The sequence below is a fragment of the Delphinus delphis genome, chromosome 2 (genome assembly GCF_949987515.2).
Source record: "Delphinus delphis chromosome 2, mDelDel1.2, whole genome shotgun sequence".
In the NCBI taxonomy this organism is placed as follows: Eukaryota; Metazoa; Chordata; class Mammalia; order Artiodactyla; family Delphinidae; genus Delphinus; species Delphinus delphis.
In genome coordinates this window covers 138,142,041-138,164,322 of record NC_082684.1, presented here as the reverse complement: position 1 = coordinate 138,164,322, position 22,282 = coordinate 138,142,041, and the positions used below count along the sequence as shown (strand labels likewise).

The window sequence follows — 22,282 nt, the reverse complement described above, 5'->3', positions numbered from 1 at the left end:
ACGCCTCCCCGGGGGAAAGAAGTCCCTCTCAGTGGGGCCACTTGACGAGAGGTGGATGGAATGTGGTGACATGGCCCGCAGACCCAGGACTTATAAGGGCTGAACAAGGACACAGGGAAAAAGAGCAAGCAGATACAGCCAGACAGTACAGCGAGCAGATACAAACACACATGCTCCCAGAACGCCAGCGCCTCCTGTTTCCTCCAAGGAGCTCTGGGCTGCTCAGCTCCCAGGCTAGGACAGCGCCCAGCCTCCCTCCAAGCAGTGCCCACCTAGGACACCGCCAACGTCATCACGGTCTGACCTGGCGGGGAGAAGTCCAGGTTTAGGGGCTGTTCCACAGTGTTTTGCCTGCCCCTGCTACTTCCAGCCCCGAATCACATGTATCAGGGCTTGGCTCTAAGGCCCCAAGCTGGGCAGCACTTTGTAGTTTCCACTTCTTTCACACCTACCATCGGAGTGTGAGCCTGACAGGCCTCTGAGGTAACGGGCAGAGTGGTACAGGCCCATTTTACAGTTGAGGAAACCAGCTCAGGAGTTAGGTGCCTGGCCAGCCACTGGCAGAGCTGGGGGTCAAGTCCAAGTTGCCTGGGAAGTTGGGGCTCTTCCTTCAGGGCCTGCAATGTGCCCTACAGCTCCACCTGTGTGTGTGTGTAGGGGTGGGAGGAACTAAGCTGGATTAAATAAGGCTTCGGACCTTATACTCCAAGCTACTTCTACCCCCAGGAAGGGAAGGCTTCACATCTTGGGAACACACCTGGTCAAAGTCTGCTGCGAGCCCTGCGCTACACCTCATTAGGGAACCCAACCAAATAGCGTGAACTGTGCTATGCAGACTCCTTGACTAGGCTGCCTGGAGGCAGGGTGGGGGTGGGGTGGGTGGCCTGCTTTCCACTTGGTTCCAGACAGAACCAGGGACAAGGCTTTCAGAGGCAACTCAGAAAGACAGGCTCAACCTGGGACAAAGTGAGAGAGTGGCATGGACATATATACATTACCAAATGTAAAACAGATAGCTAGTGGGAAGCAGCCGCATAGCACAGGGAGATTAGCACGGGGAGATCAGCACAGTGCTTTGTGACCACCCAGAGGGGTGGGACAGGGAGGGTGGGAGGGAGATGCAAGAGGGAGGGGATATGGGGATATATGTAAATGTATAGCTGATCCACTTTGTTACACAGCAGAAACTAACACACCATTGCGAAGCAATTATACTCCAATAAAGATGTTAAAAAAAAAAAAAAGAAAGACAGGCTCACAGGGTCTCCAGCATGAAGCTTCTGGGCAAGGCTCCCTTCCCTCCTGTGCCATCAGCCTCCCCTGTCCCTCCTACTGCTGTGTGGTCAGCCAATGCCAATCTATTGCCTGACCCTTGTGGCTGGCAAAGGTTGCAGCTGTCACCACTGCTATATGCTACCCCATAGATTCAAGGCGTTGTCCTAGGGGAATCCCACGCACTTCCCCTAGCTCCAAAATCAATACCTCCAACCCTTAAACCATGTGATGTTAATCCAGTGTGAACACACGGCACCGTGCACAGGAACACAAAGCACCGAGCACGCCACACCTGTGCACCACCTGACTGAGGCAGATGAAGTCTGACGAGAGATGTTTCCCAAAGGGACACTCCTGTTGGGAGAGGGTCTCTGTTCAGAGATAGAAACTACTTCTAGGACCTAGATTCTGGTTTGGAGCTCCCCTGTCACCAACACAGAAGAACCACTCCATCCCAAGTTGTGCCCGCATATGGCTACAATTACACACAAGAACAGGGACCAGTCTGGGTGGAAGCTCTTCACAGCCTTGATCGCAACAAAGGTTCCCCAAACTGGTCTCAGGTCCTATTCCAGTAATTTCTTCTGACCTCTCCCAGTTAAAGCCCAAAACTCACTTGGGAAAGGGTAGGTTGGCTAACCACAAAAAGGAGGTAGGGGGCTTCCCTGGTGGCCCAGTGGTTGAGAGTCCGCCTGCCGATGCAGGGGACACGGGTTCGTGTCCCGGTCCGGGAGGATCCCCCATGCCACGGAGAGGCTGGGCCCGTGAGCCATGGCCACTGAGCCTGCGTGTCCGGAGCCTGTGCTCCGCAACGGCAGAGGCCACAACAGTGAGAGGCCCGCGTACCGCAAAAAAAAAAAAAAAAAAAAAAAGGAGGTAGGGACTCCAGACACTCATACCATGGGCTCGTCCAGGTCAGACCCTGCCCTTTCTCCCTGAGGGTCCTAGGCCTGTTCAGAACTATACAGGTGGCCTTGATGACTTGTGACAGCCAAGAGCCTTTCCTCAGTCGGCTGTAAATGACTGAAGGCCATGACAGATGGGCCAAGGCAGACCCTCCCACTACACCCAGCTCCTGCTACATTCTGGAGGCGCCTGGCATGGATGGATCCACCAGTGGACTCTTCAGGAATGGAGGACCCAACGATCTTGCCACCTGTCTAGCCTTGGCACACCTCAGGTAATCTTATTCTTTCCATCCAAGGACGGAATAGGGGAAAAAGCAGAAAGCAAGGAGGCCGTGCTGGTCCCTGGGCAGGCAGTAGATGGGGTTCGGCATAGGAAGCTTCGTGGGCTGTCTGCAGTTCCCACCTCACAGCAACATGGTTTCTGAAGTATGGGAGACGGGCTCTGCCCCACTGCCTCACAGCTTTGCCTGGGGTGTGAGGACCCCTCTGAGGCAGCCATGGTCAGGGGACAGCAGAGGAACCGACAAGGCATCAAATGTTGCTGCTACCCAAAATCAATGGCTGAGCAGAGGCTGGAGGCCACCAGGTGCTGCCAGAAGCTAGCACTCTAGCTCGGGTCTGGGTAACCAGAGGTGGGTGGCCTTGGACCAGGAACTTAGCACTCAGGGCAGGTGGGAGGACTCCTCTCCTCTACCTCTCAGGACTGTCTGGAGAACCAGTGGGATAAATGGGTGCAGAGCATGAAAACAGAGCAAAGCATCCCACAGTTCATGTGTTGCCTCTAGTTACAATACTTGCCAGACTCCTCCCCCAGCCCCACCCCAGAGACGGAGATGAGAAATCAGAATGTCCAAACACTGAATGATACTTAGAAGTTGGTTCTTACTGGGGCAAACTAGCCAGGCTGCCCACTTACAGGGAAGGAGGAGGTAAGGAGACCCAAGAGAATGGACCCCCAAAACGACAGGCAGTCACTTTGGAGTAAGTACAATTTTTTTAGTTAAGATGCCCAACGCAACAGGGAATCAAGGGTCGGGGTGGGGTGTGAAGGCAGTCAGCCCCAGCCCAGGCTACAAGGGGGATGTACTGTCTGTAGAGAATTCACTTGTTCTGGTTTTTATCACCGCAATAACAATTCTAAACATTATCTGTGATAAAATGCTCCTCCTGCAGGGGCTGACAGCTCCCACCACCCAGTCTTGGGATGCCACCAACCCAAAGAGAACTAGCCTGGAGCCAGTCCCTGAGCTTCTGCTTGGGACGCTGTCATCACCTAAAGCTCAGCCCTAAAAAACTTCAGTTGCAGATCCTCTCCCCTCCCCACCCCCAAGTCTCATCCAAACCCCCAATATAAAACAGAACAGTGGGTATAGTATGTTGTTAAGAGCAAACTCTGGGTCCAAACCCCAACCTACCCAATTACTAGCTACATGAAAGCTATTTAACCTCTCTGTGTCTCAGTTTCCTCACTTATAAAATAGTAATAAGTACTTCACAGTGCTGTTGTGGAAGTTAAATGAGTTAAAACGGTAAAGTGCTCAAAACAATGCCTGGTACAAAGACTATGTATGGGTTTACTACGCATAGTACAGCCTTACCATTAGGTTATTTGAGCAGAGAAGACACATTCACAACAACCGCCAGGGAGGAGGGGAGTCTGATCTACCAGATCTGTCTGGATCTACCTACTTGGGTCCTGTTTCCAGGTAAAAGTCTGGAAGCATAGATGCCTCCCTCCTGTTATACCAAAAAAAAGTCTGCAGACAGAGCACCAAGATGTCCCAGATTCTGTCAAATATTTCTGATGGCAGAGAAAAGGGGCAGTGCCCAAGTCACACACTGAACCCTGAAATTCCTTCACTCATGTGAGTGCTAACCTTGGCCATCCTGCCAGGGGCCAGGGACCTAGCTGGATCCTCAGAGACCCCTAGAGGACACATGATGGACCGTGGGGTACCAGACGTGCAAGAAGCGATCTTGGCCCAGCTTTGGTGGATGCCATGGACAGGCAAAGATGGGGATGGAGGGCAGTGAGGGGCCAAGACGCTCAGGTCAAGCTGTAGTTCCCTTAGCTACCGTTAATCTCTGCCTTTCTAGAGCTTACCATTAGGTTGGCATAAAACTTCTTTAACTCTTAGAAACTTGAACCGCACTCCCCACCCCAAGATTCCAAACACCACCCTCCTCTGAGGGGGCCCCCAACGAGTCATTACTGTAACTTAACACTGCCTTGTATTAAAATATGTCTCCATTTTCAAAATAAAATATTCTTTCAAACCACATATACCCTTCCCCAGAAACACTGTAACTCTCCAGCCATCTCTCAAGAATCACTAAGACAGGAGATGCTTGAATCTGGGATTGGGCAACACCAGAGGCAAGCCTGCCCTGAGCAGGGCTTGGGTGCTGTACTGCCTCACCTTCTGGAGCTCAGGCACCAGCCAAGACGCACCTCGGGGTGGGGGGGGGGTATGGCTTCTAGATTGAAAGGGACACGTAGCTGTTCCCCTTAACTCCTCGCTGCCCTCCTTAGCTTTCAAAGGGTTAAAGGGTTAGAAGTTTTCAAAGCTTCTAACACACCTTCTTCTTAAGTAGCAGAAAAATGCCAATTTCCTCCCAAGCCTGCATGATCTCAGGCTGTTCATAACGTGGCCTCCAACATTACTGCAACATAGCAAATTCCTGGTAGTCACCCAAACAAGCCATGTGGCTCCACAATCCACCCCCCACTTTTATACATGCTATTCCCTCTTCTTGGAATGCCTTTTCCATCCCTACAGGTCTAACCACCTCCTACTCAGCGACATCTCAGGGAGGGCTGACCTCTAACTTCTTCCTTGGCTTCCTAGGTTTGCTTTAGCTAATCTCCAAGAGCCAGCCTGGGTCAACCACGAGAGTAAACCACCACTGCTAATGCGGATTTCCCCAATGGTGGCTCTTGGGGGTTGCAGAACTGCCTACCTAGGGGGCATCTAAGCTAAAGAGAATACGTCTAGTTCCTGCTCAAACCACCCATCCAAGATGGAACCCTGGCTGAAGAGCTCTTGGCCCACTGTTCAGAAAGCTAATGAGGAGAAGGGGCCGATTCTTGTGCTTACCGGACCAGAGCAGACTCTGGGCTCCAAGAAATCACTGGGGCCCTTAGTTTTAGACCTCTGTTAAACAGGAGCCCATGCTCCCCACCCTCCCCAGCACCAGTTGCACTGAACTCCTTGAAGCACTACAGGGCTGTAGCCCACCTCTGCCCACAAGGAGGGAGAGCAGGGATTCCACTTCTTGATGATTCTGCCCTCTCTCTCAAAAAGCTAGTTAGAAAAAAGTGACCAATACCTCAAACGATTCCTCCAAGACTTTAGACTGGCCACGTGGTTCACCCTTCCCATTTCAAACGGGTGGGTCTGAGGGTCTCTTCGGCGAGGTAAGTCCCTGCTGAAGTCAACCCTCTAGCAGAAGTGGTTCCGGGTCCTTGCCCAGCTTCACAGGAGATGGCTTCCCTCCCTCAATTTCAGCAGAGACCACACACATACTAGCAACCCTGTCAGCCTCCCCCAACTCTCAGGGGAGTTTCTGAACAACCAGGTAGAGTCAGGATGGGGTCCCCAAAGCCAAGGGCCTGTCAGCATCAAGGTCCAAGAAGGACAAGGACTTTAGGAGCCAAATGAACCCCAGCCCACTAGAGCCCACACCGCACTCGTGGACATATGTCAGGCCTTCCTTCGCCACTCTTCAGAGTGAAGCGTTGTAGATTCCTCCTTTCCTTCCCCACAGAAAGCGGGATCTAGACCTAGATTCTCAAGCTGTCATGCCATTGGTGGACTGGGGCTGGCAGCAGGCCTCTGAATTGCTAAGAGTGGGAACTGGCAGTGTGACCCTCCCATCATCCCTCCCACAGTGAGGAGCCCAGCCCAGCCGTGGGCCAGTGCCGCCATTCTGCACCAAACCTATAGCACGGCGGGCGGGCACCCGCCACTGGATAGGAGGGAGGCAGCAACGCCAGCCCCCATCAGGGGCTCTGCGGTTTCTCCCCCAGACCAAGGGGAAGGGAGCTCAGGGTGGATAACCGGCCCTTGGTTTCCTGGGCAAGAGCATGCCAGGGCGCGGCAGGAAGGGTCTAGGGTCTCTTGGCCCTAGAGTGACACAGCAGAGGCCACTTCAGAGAGAGAGCTGCGAAGGCTGCCCCCTTTCCACACCAGTTTTTGTCTCTGCGGGCCGAGCTTCTGGTCTCCATTCACTGATAGCCTTAAGGCTATATCCACCCCCACACACATACACCCTCCCGGATTTTGCCACATCCAATTAGCCACTCAGCTGTTGGTGATTGCACGAAGCCGCCCCAGACTCCCTCCTCTTAGCACATGGCCGGTGGACATTCCTAGCAGAATCCCACTAGGGCCAGCTTTGGGGTCCTGGCTTGTCTGCCACGGCAAAACCCGAGAGACGAGAACTGGGAACTGAGTGTCTTTAGGCATCTCCTTCCCAACTCAGTCAGCTGACATCTTTGCCAAAGCCCAAGCTCTGGGGCCGTGAAGAAAGCCGTCTACCCCCATGACTACAACTCTAGCGAACCAAGGTGCCGCGCAGCCGGCCCAGGCCTCCAAGGTCACGGGGAGGGGTCAGGGCGGAAAGTACAAGGGAGTGTGGGTGCCGCCCGCCCGCCGTGCTAATCCCGCTCAGTTCCTCCCAGCCGAGGCGGGAGTCCCGGCCACGCGGGAGGAGCGCCTCGGAAGAGGGCAGCGAGCGGGGCGGAGTGGAGAACGAAGGACGCGCGGGCAGCAGGCGTGGGGCGGACACGGCGCAGCTCGCCCACCGCGGGACGCACTGACGGCCGCCGGCGCACGGTCGGCCCCGAGCCTGGGAGGGCGGGGAGACAATGCCCGCCCGGCGGGGTAGTCCAGGCCGCACGCCCCCGCCCGCCGGACACGGGCTGCTCCTCCCCGGCCGAAGGGCAACGGCGGAAAGGCGCCGGGAGCGACTGCCAGATCGCGCGCGGGGCCCCGCGCGCCCCGTCCCCCGCCCACCTCCGCGTGTACTTCACCCAACAAGTCCCGGGGGCGCAGACCCACCTCCTCCTCCAGGGTGCCGCTGGAGCCCGAGCCCGTGCCGGTGCCGGTGCCCGTGCTGGTGCCGTGCTCGCCGTCCGGCTTCAGGTTGCTCATGGTGCGGGGGGTGGGGTGGGGGTGGCTAGGGGAAGGGAACGCGGAGGGCTAGCGCGGCGCCCGGCCCCGGCAAGGAGGTGGGAAGGGGCGAGGTGAGCGGTGCGCTCCGGGGGTGAGGGGCTGGGTGGCGGTGGGGAGCGCGCGGGGCGGTGAGAGGGGCAGCCGCAGCGTCGGGCTGGGGTCACATCAAGTTTGGCGGGTGCAGGAGGCGGGGAGGGGGTGCGGCGGGGGAGGCACTGGGAACCGGAGCCGAGCCGGAGCGGCCGCCGCCTCCGCCTTTTCACTGCGACCCGCGAGTGCGCCCGCGGCGGCGGCGGCGGCGGCGGCGGCGGGGGGCGGGCGCCGGGGGAGGGGGCGGGCGCCGGGCGGCGGCGGGGGGCGGGGGCCGGAACCGGCCTCAGCTGGGGCCCGGCCAGCCCCCTCCCCCTCCCTCTCCGCGGTCTCCGGGGGAACGCGCAGCCAATCCTCGCCGCCCGCTGCGGGCTCGCCCCGGCCCGGGCCGCTGCGCGCCAGTCTCCGGCGGAGCTTTTCCCTTCTCTCCCTCGTCCTTTCTCTCCCTCTCTCTTTCCCCTTTCCCTTCTCCACTGAGAGTTTTTAAACTTTGATGAACTCACCCAGCGAACTTTCTTAAAGGGGCCGCGTACACCGCGCCGTCCCAGCCCGCCGGAGGTGGGACTGGGTGCTGAGCACCCCGCGCTCCCTCGTCCCTCATCATCCCCACCCCGGCGGCCCCACGCGAGGGGGCGCCCGAAGCGGGACTCCTGGATGGTCGGCTTCAGGAAGGAGTCTCCGCCTTGTACTTTGATCTGGGGTTATAGGGTGTCCGGCGCAATTTCACCCCCAAATCCAGCCATCCAGTCCCCGTCCACCCTCTGCTTCCTCCCTCCCAGCGTAGGGCTGTTGGGGGCTCGGTTCTGGGGTTGATGGCCGAGGCGAGCCGGACACCTGGGCTTCGGCCTCGGCTGGGCGCCGTTTGCTGCGTGACCTTGAGGAAATCACTTCCCCTCTCTGGCCTCAGGCTTTCAGCCCAGAGGGTGGGACTTAGGTCTCAAGTTCCCCTGGGCGGGGAGACGACTGTTGGGGATCCAAATGGTTATTAGCCCCTGGAGGCGTGGGGGGAGGGTGTGCACCTCGAATGACCGAGAAGGTTTCATTCGTGCCCTCCACCCCCAGCTTCTGGGGTCCTCTCCTCCCTCAGCTTAAACACACACACACACACACACCACACACACACCCCTTTTCCCCTCCTCCTCTTCAGAGCCCGAGGTTTGGGCGGGGCTGTGGTGACTCCCCTCCGCGGGTCTCAAGGGCGTGGTCCCGTGTTGGGTTTTCCTCAGACTTTTGAAAACCCGCGCCGACTGGGACCGACCCCTGACGCCACCTTGTAAAAGCCCGCGCCCACGTCTGGTCGTGCTTAAAGCGCAGCAGCTCTGAGCCCCGCGGAGCTGCTCGAGGACTGAGCTCCTCCCCAGCGCCCCGGTCCGCGCCCTCGAGCCCTGGGGCATCCTGGCCAGAGGCTCTGTCGGGACTGGGAAAGACACTGCCGAGAGATGAGGGGAGTCCTGCGGGACCCCGCCCAGAACCAGGCGTCTCTGGGTGTGATCTGTCACCTTGCGCCTAGTTCCTGTTCTGACTTTCCCTGCTAAACCTGGTAGTGGTACCTGGATTTTAAGGTTGGAAGCGACGCACAGCGTCGGTGGAGTGAGATAAGCTAGGTTTGCAGTCATGAACCAGTTAGGACCCCAGGCCTTGGACAAGTGACTCAACCCTTCAGAGCCCCAATGTGCCTACCTCTAAATGGAGCCGGCACCACCTTACGGGAGTGTGGAGTATGGAAGTATACACTGTTCCTGTGACTAAGTCTCCCCAATTATAATCTTTCCTAACCTGCCATTTCACAGATGAGTAAATTGAGGTCTATAGGTAAGCAATATCTTTTCCAATGACATTCATCTAGTAAATAATTGTTGAGCAACCGCTGTGTGCTGTGGCAAGGCCAGGAACACCCTGGCTTCCCACTACCTCCACTGCCAACACTCTGTTCAGGCCCTAATATGAGGGCAACTGCTTCCTGTAGGAATCGGGCATTGCCATGAATGATGGTGCTTCACTCTACCCAGAGCTTTCTAGGTACTTCTCGCCTCTGGCACCTCCAGATAGAGCCAACCTGTGAACCCCCAGATATCCTGACCATCCTGCACAGGCCTCTGTCCAGTCTGGCTCTTTTCCCCACCCCTTCTCCCTGCCCCTAGTATAGATATTCCCATTAGGTGTGTCTCCAACTTTGGCCGAGCAATGTTCTTCCTCCTTTACCTCCTCCTCCTGACCCTCCCCCCCCCCCATATCAATCCAAATACTCCCTTCCCTCAAGATTCATCCTACTCAGTCCTACTTGTTCCAGGAAGAGTAGCCTGGCCCATTTTCAAAACTCCGGTATCCTCTAGAAGTTAGTTTGAATTTTTCAAAGAGGAAGGATTTCTCATCTTGTCCTTCAGGTCTACATTTTATAGATGAGGAAGCTGAGGCCCAAAGAGGTGACAAATAGGGACTTCCCTGCTGGTCCAGCGGCTGAGACTCCACACTCCCAGTGCAGGTGGCCTGCGTTTGATCCCTGGTCAGGGAACTAGATCCCACATGCTGCAACTAAGAGTGCATATGCCGCAACTTAAAAAAAAAAAGATCCCGCATGTCGCAATGAGACCTCGTGCAGATAAATAAATTAATTAATTAAGTGCTTTTAAAAAAAAAGTGGTGACAAATAATGCAGGGTCCACAGTTGACTCCCATCACTGTATTTTTCCATACATGAAGCTGATATTTATTGCTATTCTGATGATATAGCAATTCACGCTTATTGTTGAATATTTGGAAGATTATAAAATAGTTTAGAAAATAATCTACCATGTAGAGAGCAAGGTTATTAATATTTCCTCCTAGTCTTTTTGTCTGTGCATATTTTAAAAAACAAAATTGCCGAACAGTTTAAATAGTCCTTTTTTTTTCTTAAATCTATCATGAAAATTTCTTTTTAAGTTCTCGAGTCATAAATTTTAATGATTGCCTAACCCCCATTAGATGTGCCGTAATTCAACTTACCTCTTATTGTTAGGCATTTGCATTATTTTTTCTTTTTTGCCTTCATAAGAAACACCTTATATAAGGATGCTTAATGCCTCGGACAGCTTCCTGTATGTGACCAGCCCTAAGCACTTTGAAGGCAGCAACTGTCTTATTCCTTCCTGTACTTTTTTTTTTTCTTTTCTTCTTCCTGGCTGCACCACATGGCTTGTGGGATCTTAGTTCCCCAACCAGGGATTGAACCCGTGCCCTCGGCAGTGAAAGCGCAGAATCCTAACCACTGGACCACCAGTGAAAGCGCAGAATCCTAACCACTGGACTGCCCGACTGTGACCTAGTAACCTAGCCTCTAGCAGCCTCTTCAGTGTCACCCCCTACCCCCAGAGCCAGGCTCCATGTCACCTCTGAGCTTCTGACATATCTGTTCCCTTTGCCGAGAACCGCCCCCTTCCCAGACACCCACTCCCTTTCCAGAATGCTCTCAGAGTGCCTTCTCTATGTTCTCTTGAGCCTGGAAATACCTTGTCTTGGAGTCTCAGCTACCAGATAGGAAAATCTCTGACTCTGTGACATGTCCACAAACCCTGCTAGTGAATACAGCCTCACCCCTCAATCTCTGTAGCCCCCTAGCCTCCAGCAAAGAGCTTGATGGTTTGCAGGTGTTCAGTAAACCATTCCTGGGGCCTCTGGGTTATCTGGTGCCTATGGCCCTTTCTCTTTGATTTCCTGTACATATTGATAAATTATCCTTTGGTGTTTCATTCTTGGGGTAAGGAAAAGAGTCAGATGGCTTCACTCCTAAGAAATGCTACCCTGGGACCCAGCATCCTGAGGGTGTGCCAGGCCCCCCATTCTAACCCGGGTCCCCCACCATCAGGAAAGTCTGGGCAACAAAAAGGCAGGTAGATAGGGTGACCTTGAGGCCCAAAGGCTGGTGGGTATCTGAGTTGTATTTTCTTGGCACATAAGGTTTAAGCTGCTCTTGAGTGCAAGAGATTTCAGGAAGGGAAGGGGGCAGGATGCTGGCATTTATAAAGTACCTACTCCTTCCTGCCCCAGGCAGGTAATATGCCTTCTCCTGTAATCCATTGTTCTTGCTATCCCTAGTTATAGATTAGAAAACAGGCTCAGAAGAACTAGGGTAACTCGCCTAGCTACTGGTGGATGGCATGGATGGTGGGGAAAGCATGGAACAGCCCTGTTGTGAGACTATCAGTTCATCTCTAAAATGGGAATACTAGCACACAACTTAGGGGTGTGTTATATAAGAGTTCATGGTAAGCTCTTGATGGTTGTGATTATTGCCTGTGGTCCTACTTCTAGTTTGAAGGTCAAGGTCAGAGTGGTTGCAGGTCAAGATCAGAGACTGGGTCATTTCAGTCCAGAGTTCCTGAGCTCTCTCCTCTCCTCTTGCCTTCCTTACTCTGGCCACGTAGTTACCAAATTCGCAGGTTCAAATCCAAGGCAAACAGTGTTTCTAAAATAGCTGCGCCAGAATATCTGGGTTTGAGTCCAGGTGACCCTGGCAACCTGTATGACGATGGGCAGGTAGTTTAATTTCTCTAAGGCTTTGTTTTCTCATAGTAAAACTAGAGATGCCTTTCAGGCTTTCACAAGTTACCTAGGTTTTTGCAAGTGTTGAGTGAGATCCTGCCACTCAGAGTTCTCGGCTGGCCTCAAAGCTCTAGGGCAACTGGAGGGGTGATTATAAAATCATCAAAGGAGTAGAACCAAGAACTTCACTTCATTCCAACCTTCCCAAGAGGCAGTGTCTCCCCCTTGATGCCCCCTCCCCAAAGATGTTACTTCTTCTGTCCCCACATGGCTGAAAACTAGGAGAGGACCCTCAGGTCAGGGGTGGTGTCTTTTTTCATCTTTGAATCTTCTTGTGCCTGGCCCACGTCCTGGTAGAGGGGGTTCGGTAAATAATAGTGAATGAATGAAAGGCTTGGGTGTCCATGGAAAGAGCTCTGAGAGAAGTATTTTTATACTAACATGTCAATGACTGCATTTCCCCTCTCCCTACGTGGGAAAGAGCATAGGATACCAGGAACCTGAAAGGGAAGCAGAAGATTGTTTCTGACAATGGTCAGAAACCCATGAGGGGTGTCTGGGCAGGCCAGAGGTTTCTGGTCTGGACTCCAGGATCCCAACTTACACCTCCCTCTCAGCAGCCAAAGACCCTGCCCCACTGCGAGTTCCTACCCAACCACTGGGCCAGTGGCCTTTGCAGATGGGAAAACTGAAGTTCAGCAGCTGAAATCAACTCACCTGAGGTCACACACAAGGTACTGGGTTCATTTCATACTTTCTATGGAATTTTACAAGCAAGTGGCTTGGAAATTTTCTTTCTAATTAAAAACAAAACTAATCAAAGATCTTTTCATATGGAGTCCTCAAATGATCTTTTACTCCCCAGAAAGTCTATGTGTTTAAAAAAAGAAGAAAAAAAGAGTTTTAAGTTCTGACAACGATTAAATGGCACTTGCTAAACTTTTACTGGTTTTGAGTCCTTCCTAGGGAGCCAAAGGTCATTGAGAATGGCTCTCTGGCCTGATTCCCTGCCTGAGTTGCTGGTCTCCCAGAGCCTGGGAGAGGGCTCTCCAGGCCAGACAAACTTCAGAATTGCCTGGCATGGCCGGGAAGTTGGTCCCACAGGGCAGAGTTTCCGAGAAAGACCAAGGGGCTGAAAGCAGGAATGGTTGCACTTGACCGGGGTCCGGTGGGGCAAGTGACAGTCTTTTGGGGACTGGGGCTCTAAATGGAGTGGGATGGAGCAGGGTGAGGAGGGAAGATGGCTCTACCCTCACCACTGAAGGTGGCAGTGAGGCTCCTGTGGCCTCCATCTTAACAGTCTTCTTTGCCTTCCAAAAAGCTTATTGTTCAAAAGAGGAGGGGTGCAGGTGCAGTCACTCTAAGGCCTTAGGGATTTAAGGAGGCAGCTGGGGGGAAAGGGTGACGCCTAACCCGAAGGAGTGCTTCCCCCAAGGTGTGCTTCCCCCAAGGTGGGCGTTAGAGCAGGCAGATCACAGAATCTGTGTTAGAAGGGGCCCTAGAGGTCAATCCAAGCCAGTGGACCTCACACTTGGCTACAGACCAGAATTATCTTTTGAAAAAGACAGATTCCTGGGGCCCATCTGAAAACAACTACATCCATATCTCTGAAGGCAGACCTTGGGAATCTCCTTGTACCCCAGCAGCTAGAACCCCAGTACCAGAATCCAACCCCCTGCATCAAACACTTGAATCTCCACCAAAAGCTAATCCAGCCTCTCCCCGAATTTGGGGAGAAGCAACTCCACCCCCACCCCCAAACTGCTCATTCTACTGCTACAGCTAGCTATAGCTCTACTTACAGCAGTATCATGATCAGATAATGACTAGTGATAATTAACATTTGTCCAATACTTGGCCATTGACCTCTTAGCACAGAGGCTAAGCTGCCACATTCTAGACTGAGACAGGCCTGGATTCAAACCTTGCTGCACTTTATTTTTGTGACTTTGGGTAAAGTGACTAAGGACTCTGAGCTTCAATTTCCTCATCTGTGAAATGGGGATAGCTTGTGTGGAATTACACAACAGTGCTTAACACAGTGCTTGGCATTGTGTCCCATCAGTTAAAAGTTTAAGTTGTTCTTCCGTTTAAACCCAAATCTGTCTCCCTGTGCCCCCACCCAACTCCTCCCTGCGTTTGGCCCTGGGTTCCATAGCTCCATAGAGCAAGCAGTGCTTCCTGCCCTAGGGCAGTCCTTACAGACAGCAGGCCCCTTTCCCAGCATCTGATCCTGGTTCCTGTACCCTCACACCCTGGCTGGCCCCTCTTCTGGACTGATTGGCATTAGGGGTAGTAAAATATTATAGGAGGGGGACTTTGCTCAGCAGGTCCAGACGTCCAGGAGTTCCTTGAGCATGTGGAGAACCAGAGCAGCTTATGTGAAAAGGGCTGCAGAGAACAGTGATCCCAGCAGAGAAGAGGGTGGCTCCCCCAACCTGCCAGTGTAAAGCTGCTAACCTAGGCTGCCAACCATGTGCCAGTGTGCCAGGCATGGGCTGAGCATAACATGTCCCTGAGCTCATTTACCTTTCATAGCTGGCTAAGGAGATGATTTTTCCTTATTTTACATTTGAGGTGCAGAGAGGTTAAGTAACCTGAGCAATAATGCACTGCTGTAACGGACAGGACTGGGATTTGAACCCAGCTCTCCCTATATTCAACTCCTAGAACTAGAATGAAACAAAGGAGTTGAATCTGAATCGAGGTCCAAGTCCAAAATACAGTTTTCTTCCAGGAATCATCTAGTGAGATATTTACTATTTTTTTAAATTAATTAATTATATTTATTTTATGGCTGCTTTGGGTCTTTGTTGCTGCGCGGGCTTTCTCTAGTTGCAGTGAGCAGGGGCTACTCTTTGTTGCGGTGCACGGGCTTCTCATTGCGGTGGCTTCTCTTGTTGCAGAGCACAGACTTTAGGCGCGCTGGCTTCAGTAGTTGTGGCACATGGGCTCAGTAGTTGTGGCTCACGGGCTTAGTTCCTCCGCGGCATGTGGGATCTTCCCGGACCAGGGCTTGAACCTGTGTCCCCTATTGGCAGGTGGATTCTTAACCACTGCATCCCCAGGGAAGTCCCTATATTTGCTAATTTCTTATCTAACCGTAATCCCTTGCATTTACTGTATGCTTTATTTTTTTTCCATGAATGTCCACCTTCATTTTTTTCTTTTTCTTTTTCTTGGGAAGAGCTAATATTTGCACATGGTGTTCATAGTTTAAAATTCACAAGGTGCAAAGAACCTTGTTTTTGTTGTTGTTGTTGTGCCGGATCTTAGTTGCGGCATGCGGGATCTAGTTCCCTGACCAGGGATTGAACCCAGACCCACTGCATTGGGAGCATGGTCTTACCCACCGGGCCACCCATGGAAGTCCCAAGTGCAAAAGAATGTTGGAAACAGTTTGCAATTCTTAAAAAAGTTAAGCATGGAACTACCATATGACTCAGCAATTCCACTCCTGGATATGTACCCAAAAAAAACTGAAAACAAGTATTCAAACAAAAACCTGTACATGAGTGTCCATAGCGGCACTATTCACAAGAGCCAAAAAGTGGAGACAACCCAAATGTCCATCAGCTGATGAATGGATAAACAAAATGTGCTACATCCATACAATGGAATATAAAAATCCATAGAGGGACTTCCCTGGTGGTCCAGTGGCTAAGACTCCGTGTTCCCAGTGCAGGGGGCCTGAGTTCAATCCCTGGTCAGGGAACTAGATCCCACATGCCACAACTAAGAGTCCGCATGCCTCAACTAAAGATCCTGCATGCCGCAACAAAGATCCCACGTGCCACGACTAAGACCCAGAGTGGCCAAGTAAATAAATAAATAAATATTTTTTTTAAATCCATAGAAAGTATGGACATGGATAAACCGCAAAAACATGCTAAGTGAAAAAAGCCAGACACAAAAGCTCATATTATTTGATTCCATCTTTATGAAATACCCAAAACTGGCAAATCCTTGGAGATAGAAAGCAGATTAGTGGTTGCCTGGGGCTAGGGGTGGGGAGATGGGAAGTGACTGCTAATGGGTACAGGGGTTTCTTTTTGGGGCAATGAAAATGTTGTGGAACTAGATCCAGGTGATGACTGAACAACACTACTAATGTACTGAATGGTATACTTTTTAAAAATTTATTTATTTACTTTTGGCTGCGTTGGGTCTTAGTTGCCGCATGCGGGCTTTCTCTAGTTGCGGCGAACGGGGGCTACTCGTCGTTGCGGTGTGCGGGCTGCTCATTGTGGTGGCTTCTCTTGTTGTAGAGCATGGGCTCTAGGCACATGGGCTTCAGTAGTTGTGGCACGAGGGCTCAGTAGTTGTGGCTCGTGGGCTCTAGAGCGCAGGCTCAGTAGTTGTGGCACACAGGCTTAGTTGCTCCGTGGCATGTGGGGTCTTCCCAGACCAGGGCTCGAACCTGTGTCCCCTATTGGCAGGTGGATTCTTAACCACTGCGCCACCAGGGAAGTCCTGAATGGTATACTTTTAAATGGTTAAAATGATTCATGTTATGTGGATTTTACCTCAATTTTATAAAAAGAATATTGAATATTAACCCCAACCCCATCCCATAGCAATTGGTACTAGTTCCAGAAGATATTCTGAGCATTTATAAACATTTGTGTGTATAGTTTTTCATATAAATGGTAGAACCCTGTATATATTGTCGTGTACCTTGTTTCCTTCACTTGGCAGAGATCTTGGAGATTATTCAACATCTGCACTTAGCAGACTTGCTGTGTTCTTTTTTTTTTTTCTTGATTGAGTTTTTATTTATTTGGCTGCGTTGGATCTTAGTTGCAACATGCGTGATCTTCGTTGCAGCATGCAGGATCTTTTGTTGCAACACGGGCTCTTTGTTGCAGTGCTCGGCTTCTCTCTAGTTGTGGCGCTCGGGCTCCAGAGCGTGGGGCCTCAGTAGTTGAGGTGCGGGGGCTTAGTTGCCCCGTGGCATGTGGGATCTTATTTCCTTGACCAGGGATCAAACCCGAGTCCCCTGCATTGGAAGGTGGATTCTTAACCACTGGACCACCAGGGAAGTCCTGCTATGTTCTTTTTAATGTCTCTATACTCTTCCATGTCATGGATGTACCCTGATTTGTCAAGCCTGTCCCCTTTTGATGGACATTTAGATTGTTTCCAGTCTTTTGCTCTTTCAAACAAGGCTGCTCCCTGTGTGTGTCTCGTGAAAGGCTCATTGGAAGTCTGCTGTAGCCTTATCCCACTTAGAAACAGGCCTGAGGGGTCAGGTGTCCTGAAAAAGTGCACCGGAAAGAGGGCCAGGAGCGCTTTGGTCCGGCCTTTTTTAGATATGCAAGCGAGAGCAATGACTGATGAATAGGATTCCTGCTGGATTAATGGGCCAAAATGGAGGCTTTGGGACTGTGAGGCTGGAGAGGAAACTACCAATCTGCCTGATGGACCTAATATGTTTTGTAAATCCCCCAGCAACCTCAGGTTAAACTGACAAGAAAGGCCTTTCGTTTTACACCATGATGAGAACTCAGACATTCTGGTTTATTAAGCATTCCCTGCCCACCCCCCACTTCCAATAAAAGGTCACATGAGAGGCCTAGGTCAAGGGATTAACACGATATATTTAGTTGAAAAACGGTGCCCCAGATGGTACAGAGAATGAAAGTGCCAACTCAAAATACGATACTGGTGGACAAGAAGGCAAACTAAAGGATGTAAATAGCTTAGTTTTGTCCTGGTTATGAGTTGCTGGCAGGATGAGGGAATCTAAACCTTGTGCATATCTTGCACCACTTAAGTCTGTTGTAAGTGCTAAAGGCACAGACCAGGACAAAGACCTGCTTCGAAGGGGTGGAAGATTGAAAGTTTGGTGCTGCTGGGAAGAAAAATCAAGCCAGCAGAGGGACATCCTCTGATCAGGCAAACCTAAAAACTAAAATGAACCATTGGAGCATATACTGTGTAGCTCAGGGAACTCTACTCAATGCTCTGTGGTGACCTAAACGGGAAGGAAATCCAAAAAAGAGGGGATGTATGTATACGTATAGCTGATTCACTTTGCTGTACGGTAGAAACTAACACAATATTGTAAAGCAACTATACTCTGATAAAAATTAAAAACAAAATAATGAAATGAAAAAAAAAAACAAAGCTGCTGTGAATCGCCTTGTACATGGGTCATTTCACACATGCCTCTATCTGTGGAGAAATTCCTACAAGTGGAATTGCTGGGTCAAAGGGCATGTACATTTTAATTTTTCCAGTTGCAAAAATAATGCATACTTGTTGCACGAATTTCAAACAACTCTGAAGCTTATTGGTTAAAAAGTGAAAGAAGCCCTCCCCACAACCCTAATCCCACGCCTCTGGTGGAGTTGCTCCTTCTTTCTCTGCCTCCCTTTTGGGGGCACTTCCTCCCTGGCCCTGGCCTGCAGCTCTCAGAGCCATCCCTGCCTGCCTGACTCTGGGTCTCCCCTCCTCCTACTGCCCCGCCTCTTCCTTCTCTCATCCCTCAGTAGAGACTTTCCCATCAATCCCCAGAGCCTGGGCTGGGATTGAGGCTCACAGTCAAATATAACCTATTCCCCACCAAACCTACCAATGTCAGGCCTCTGGCAAGTGCTTTCAAATCACAGAATATTCAAACCAAAAGGTTAGGGGCCTCTCATCCAACTCACATTCTGCCTTACATAGTTTTACACAGGAGGCAACTGAGGCCCAGAGAAAAGTATTTCACATGGTAGTAAGTGCCCCATAAGAATAAACAGTGACTTGGGTCCAGGAGTCTTAACTGGGTGGTGATATCTGAGCTGGGACCTAAATGACAGGAAAGAGCCAGGTAAACCAGCATATGCAAAGGTCCTGAGGTAGGAAGAAAATTTGTATATTTGACAGACAAGAAGAAGGCCAATGGACTGGAGCAAACGAGGTGGCAAAGGTACCCAGGGCTAATCACTTAGGTCCCTGGAGGCAGAGTGAGGTCATTCTGCAATGCCATAAGGTCAGCTTCTCTCCCTCTCCTGTGCCCCCAGTAGCTCAGCCTGAAGAATACAGCAGGGGCTCCCTGAACCTTGCTGAATGAATGAATGAATGAGCACTGTGTGTTAAAGTGAGTGAAGAAGAGGGGCAGAAAGGTGTGTTACAGAATCCTTGAACAGAGACATAGATTCAGACCCCAGGTTACTAATTGTATGGCTTGGGACCTGCTGTTTTTCATAAGTACAATCATCATCATAATGGTAGCCAACCCTTAGAGAGCTTTGTAGGCCATATAGTTAACATCTGTGTGGCAGCAACTCAATTCTGCCCTGGTAGCTGTAGTAGGGAAGCAACCGTAGACAATGCAAAAACATGGGTTGGCTGTGTTCCAATAAAGCTTTATTTACAAAAGCAGGCTTTGGGCCAACCCATGCCTTAGAGAGCACTTAAAAAGTGCCAGATACAGCTGTAAGAGCCTTAAGTGTATTAACACATTTATAATGAGAGGCTCAACAGCTCATTGTTCTGTATCTCATTTGGGTCTTGGACCCCCTTTAAGTCTCAGGTGGTGTCTCTGGATGTTTGCTCCAGAAATCTACACATACTCAGATACAGAGTTGTGCACACAGTTGCGGGGGGTGGGGGTGGTGAGGCATCAAGGACCTTCTGAGGCCTTTGTGGGCCTCCTGGATGGATAATCCCTAAGGCCTCTTCTGCCTCAGTGACCAGGTCGGGGAACGCCGGGGTGGCGGGTGGGTCTGAGAGGTAGAGTGGGAACCAGGGACTTCTGGGATGGATACTACAGTCTGGGACAGTAGTTGAGGGGTTGGCTGACAAGAGGCCACCCAACCTCTCTGCTAGAATCTGTAGTGTTAGCTCTAGATGGTTGTCTTCCACCCCAAAATGTGCCCACTTGGTCGCTGGAGGAGTTCCTTCCCAACTCAATGGCAGAAAAAGCCTAGCTTGGGGCGGAGCCCTGCAGGAGACCCCCTTAGTCCTGTCTCCTGGTGGCGATGGTGGGTCAAGCACAGCTCTGTGCCTCTACTGTAAAATGAAGGAGTTGGATTAGACTCATTCTTTCCAACTACAGACATTTATGGGCACCTACTGCATACCAAAGACTACATTGGAAAATTGTGAGCCATTATGTTGTACATCTGAAACTTATATAATATTATACATCAACTAAACCTAAAAAAAAAAAAGAGTACATTGGACCCCACCAGTGATGAAATAGCCTCAAGTACAAAGAACTACGCCCAAGAGGAATGAGAGGCCACTTGCAGCCTTCAGCCAGGTCAGCTGGGAAGGTCCCTGGGAGGCCCTGCACTGGAGCCAGACCCTGAAGATGGGTAGTTAGGGGCATTCCTGGTAGAGGGAAGGGTGTGGGAAAACTCAGGGTGTGCAGGGCCTGCTTTGGCTGGAGTGTCAGGTGAATAGAGAGGAGCTCTCTCAGGAGCAAAGCAAGAAGGAGAATTGGGTCCACAGGTGATTCGGGCCCTGCCTGGTGGGAGCTAGACCAAGGGTCATCAGGAGGTGACAACTGCAGGGCCTTAGGGTTGGAGAAAGGGGCAAGCACTGTGCCTCCCCAAGCTTTGTGGGAGGGGAATGGTGGGGGACAGAGACAATGGAAGGGGGACACGTGGGCAGAGGGCACTGGTGGCAGGGCACAGAAGAGAGTTGGTTATGGAGCTTCCCTGGTGGCACAGTGGTTAAGAATCCACCTGCCAATGCACGGGACACGGGTTCGAGCCCTGGGCCGGGAAGATCCCACATGCTGTGGAGCAACTAAGCCCGTGCACCACAACTACTGAGCCTGTGCTCTAGAGCCCGCAAGCCACAACTACTGAGCCCACGTGCCACAACTGCTGAACCCCATGTGCCTAGAGCCCGTGCTCTGCAACAAGAGAAGCCACCATAATGAAGCCTGTGCACCACAACGAAGAGTAGCCCTCGCTCACCGCAACTAGAGAAAGCCCACGCACAGCAACAAACACCCAATGCAGCCAAAAATAAATAAAAATAAATAAATATATTTTTTTAAAAAAAAGAAAGTTGGATTTGGTAGGATATTTTTCTCTCAGGCGATTGGAAATGGAAGGCTGGAGCTAGGGAGAGATTAGGGAAAAGACTGCCCAAGGTTAAAGGCAGGCAGTGGCCACCTTCTCAGAGGAGAGACGTTGGTAAGTGCTTTCAGAAGTTAAGTCTGGGAGGCTCCGTTGCTCCCCTTCCACCACCAACAGTCTCTGGGAGGTTCACAAAGCTCATTAGCATGTGAAAGGCTCAGGAAGAAGTAGGGTTGGGGAGAAGAGAGTGGTTTAGCTCCATTCTACTCCCTGTGAGGTTGCTGTGGGTCTGGGGGCTCGTGCAGGATCACACATGGACTTCCTGGAAGAACATTTCAGACAAATAAATAAACTTAAACAGGGGGCAAAAAGATTTAATTGTCAAAGTATTTATTAGTTTGCTTCTTTGTTTATTAACGTTTTGAAGTAAACTAGCTTCAGCTCGAGGTCTGGATGGAGTCAGTGTGGTTAGCAGGTGTGCCCTGAGCCTTGTCCATCTCTACCAGAACCAGCTCCCCTTACAACATTTTAACCCACGAGGGTGGAATGACTATGTCTCTTCCAGATAGGGAAGCTACGGTTCAGATAGGTTCAGAAGTTGTCCTAAGATCACAGAGCAAGAAAGTGGGGAAGCCAGGACCGGGCTGGAACCAAGTGTCTCTCACCTCAGATTCCTTGCTGTTAACCTCCAGGGCTTACAACGTGGCAATTAAATTTAACTCTTAAAAAGTTGAAATTTAAAAATTTGTAGCAACATTAAATCCGTGGTTAGAAGATGAAGCAGCCAAGCTTCCCTCTCCCTCCCACCGTGTCAGTGCAGACCGCCTGCCAGCTTGCTGCCTGAGCCTCCAGCTCTCTCAGGGTTACTGGTTGTCCTGAGACACAGAAGGTAGAGGAAATGGCAGTCTCAGCAGACCTGGGGGTTTGGTGGTACTGCTGGTAGAAAGGGGCAGGCTGAGAAGAGGAAACAATTTTGCAGGATGATGATAGTTCATTTGTCACCAGATAGACTTGGATCACCACTTATCAGCTATGGGACCTGGGACAAGGAATAAACTGAACCTCAGTTTCCCCAAGTTGTAAAATGAGGATGGTCATAGTATATGTGAAGATGAAACACACTACCATGTGTAACATACTCAGCTTAAGGCCCATGTGTGTGGATGGTAGCAGCCATATATGTGAATTTTATTATTGGTGCTGTCCTTGTCAGGTGGTTGAGATGGGTCCTGAGGTTTCTTTAACATTCTGCAGGACTCTAATGAAGTCCCATTTTGAGTCCTGTTAG

General features: G+C 51.2%; 1 protein-coding gene across 1 annotated transcript in view; it reads right to left on the bottom strand.

Moving 5' to 3' along the window:
- RBPMS2 (RNA binding protein, mRNA processing factor 2) overlaps positions 1-9,624 on the bottom strand; it is a 29,044-nt gene extending 19,420 nt beyond the window's left edge. The window contains exons 1-2 of the mRNA XM_060005777.1: positions 7,954-9,624; positions 7,247-7,364 (exon numbers count right to left, since the gene is read on the bottom strand). Coding sequence (XP_059861760.1) covers positions 7,247-7,364; positions 7,954-8,054 — 219 coding nt within the window. The 5' untranslated portion in view covers positions 8,055-9,624. The remainder of the gene's footprint in view (positions 1-7,246; positions 7,365-7,953) is intronic.
- Positions 9,625-22,282: the final 12,658 nt, after the last annotated feature.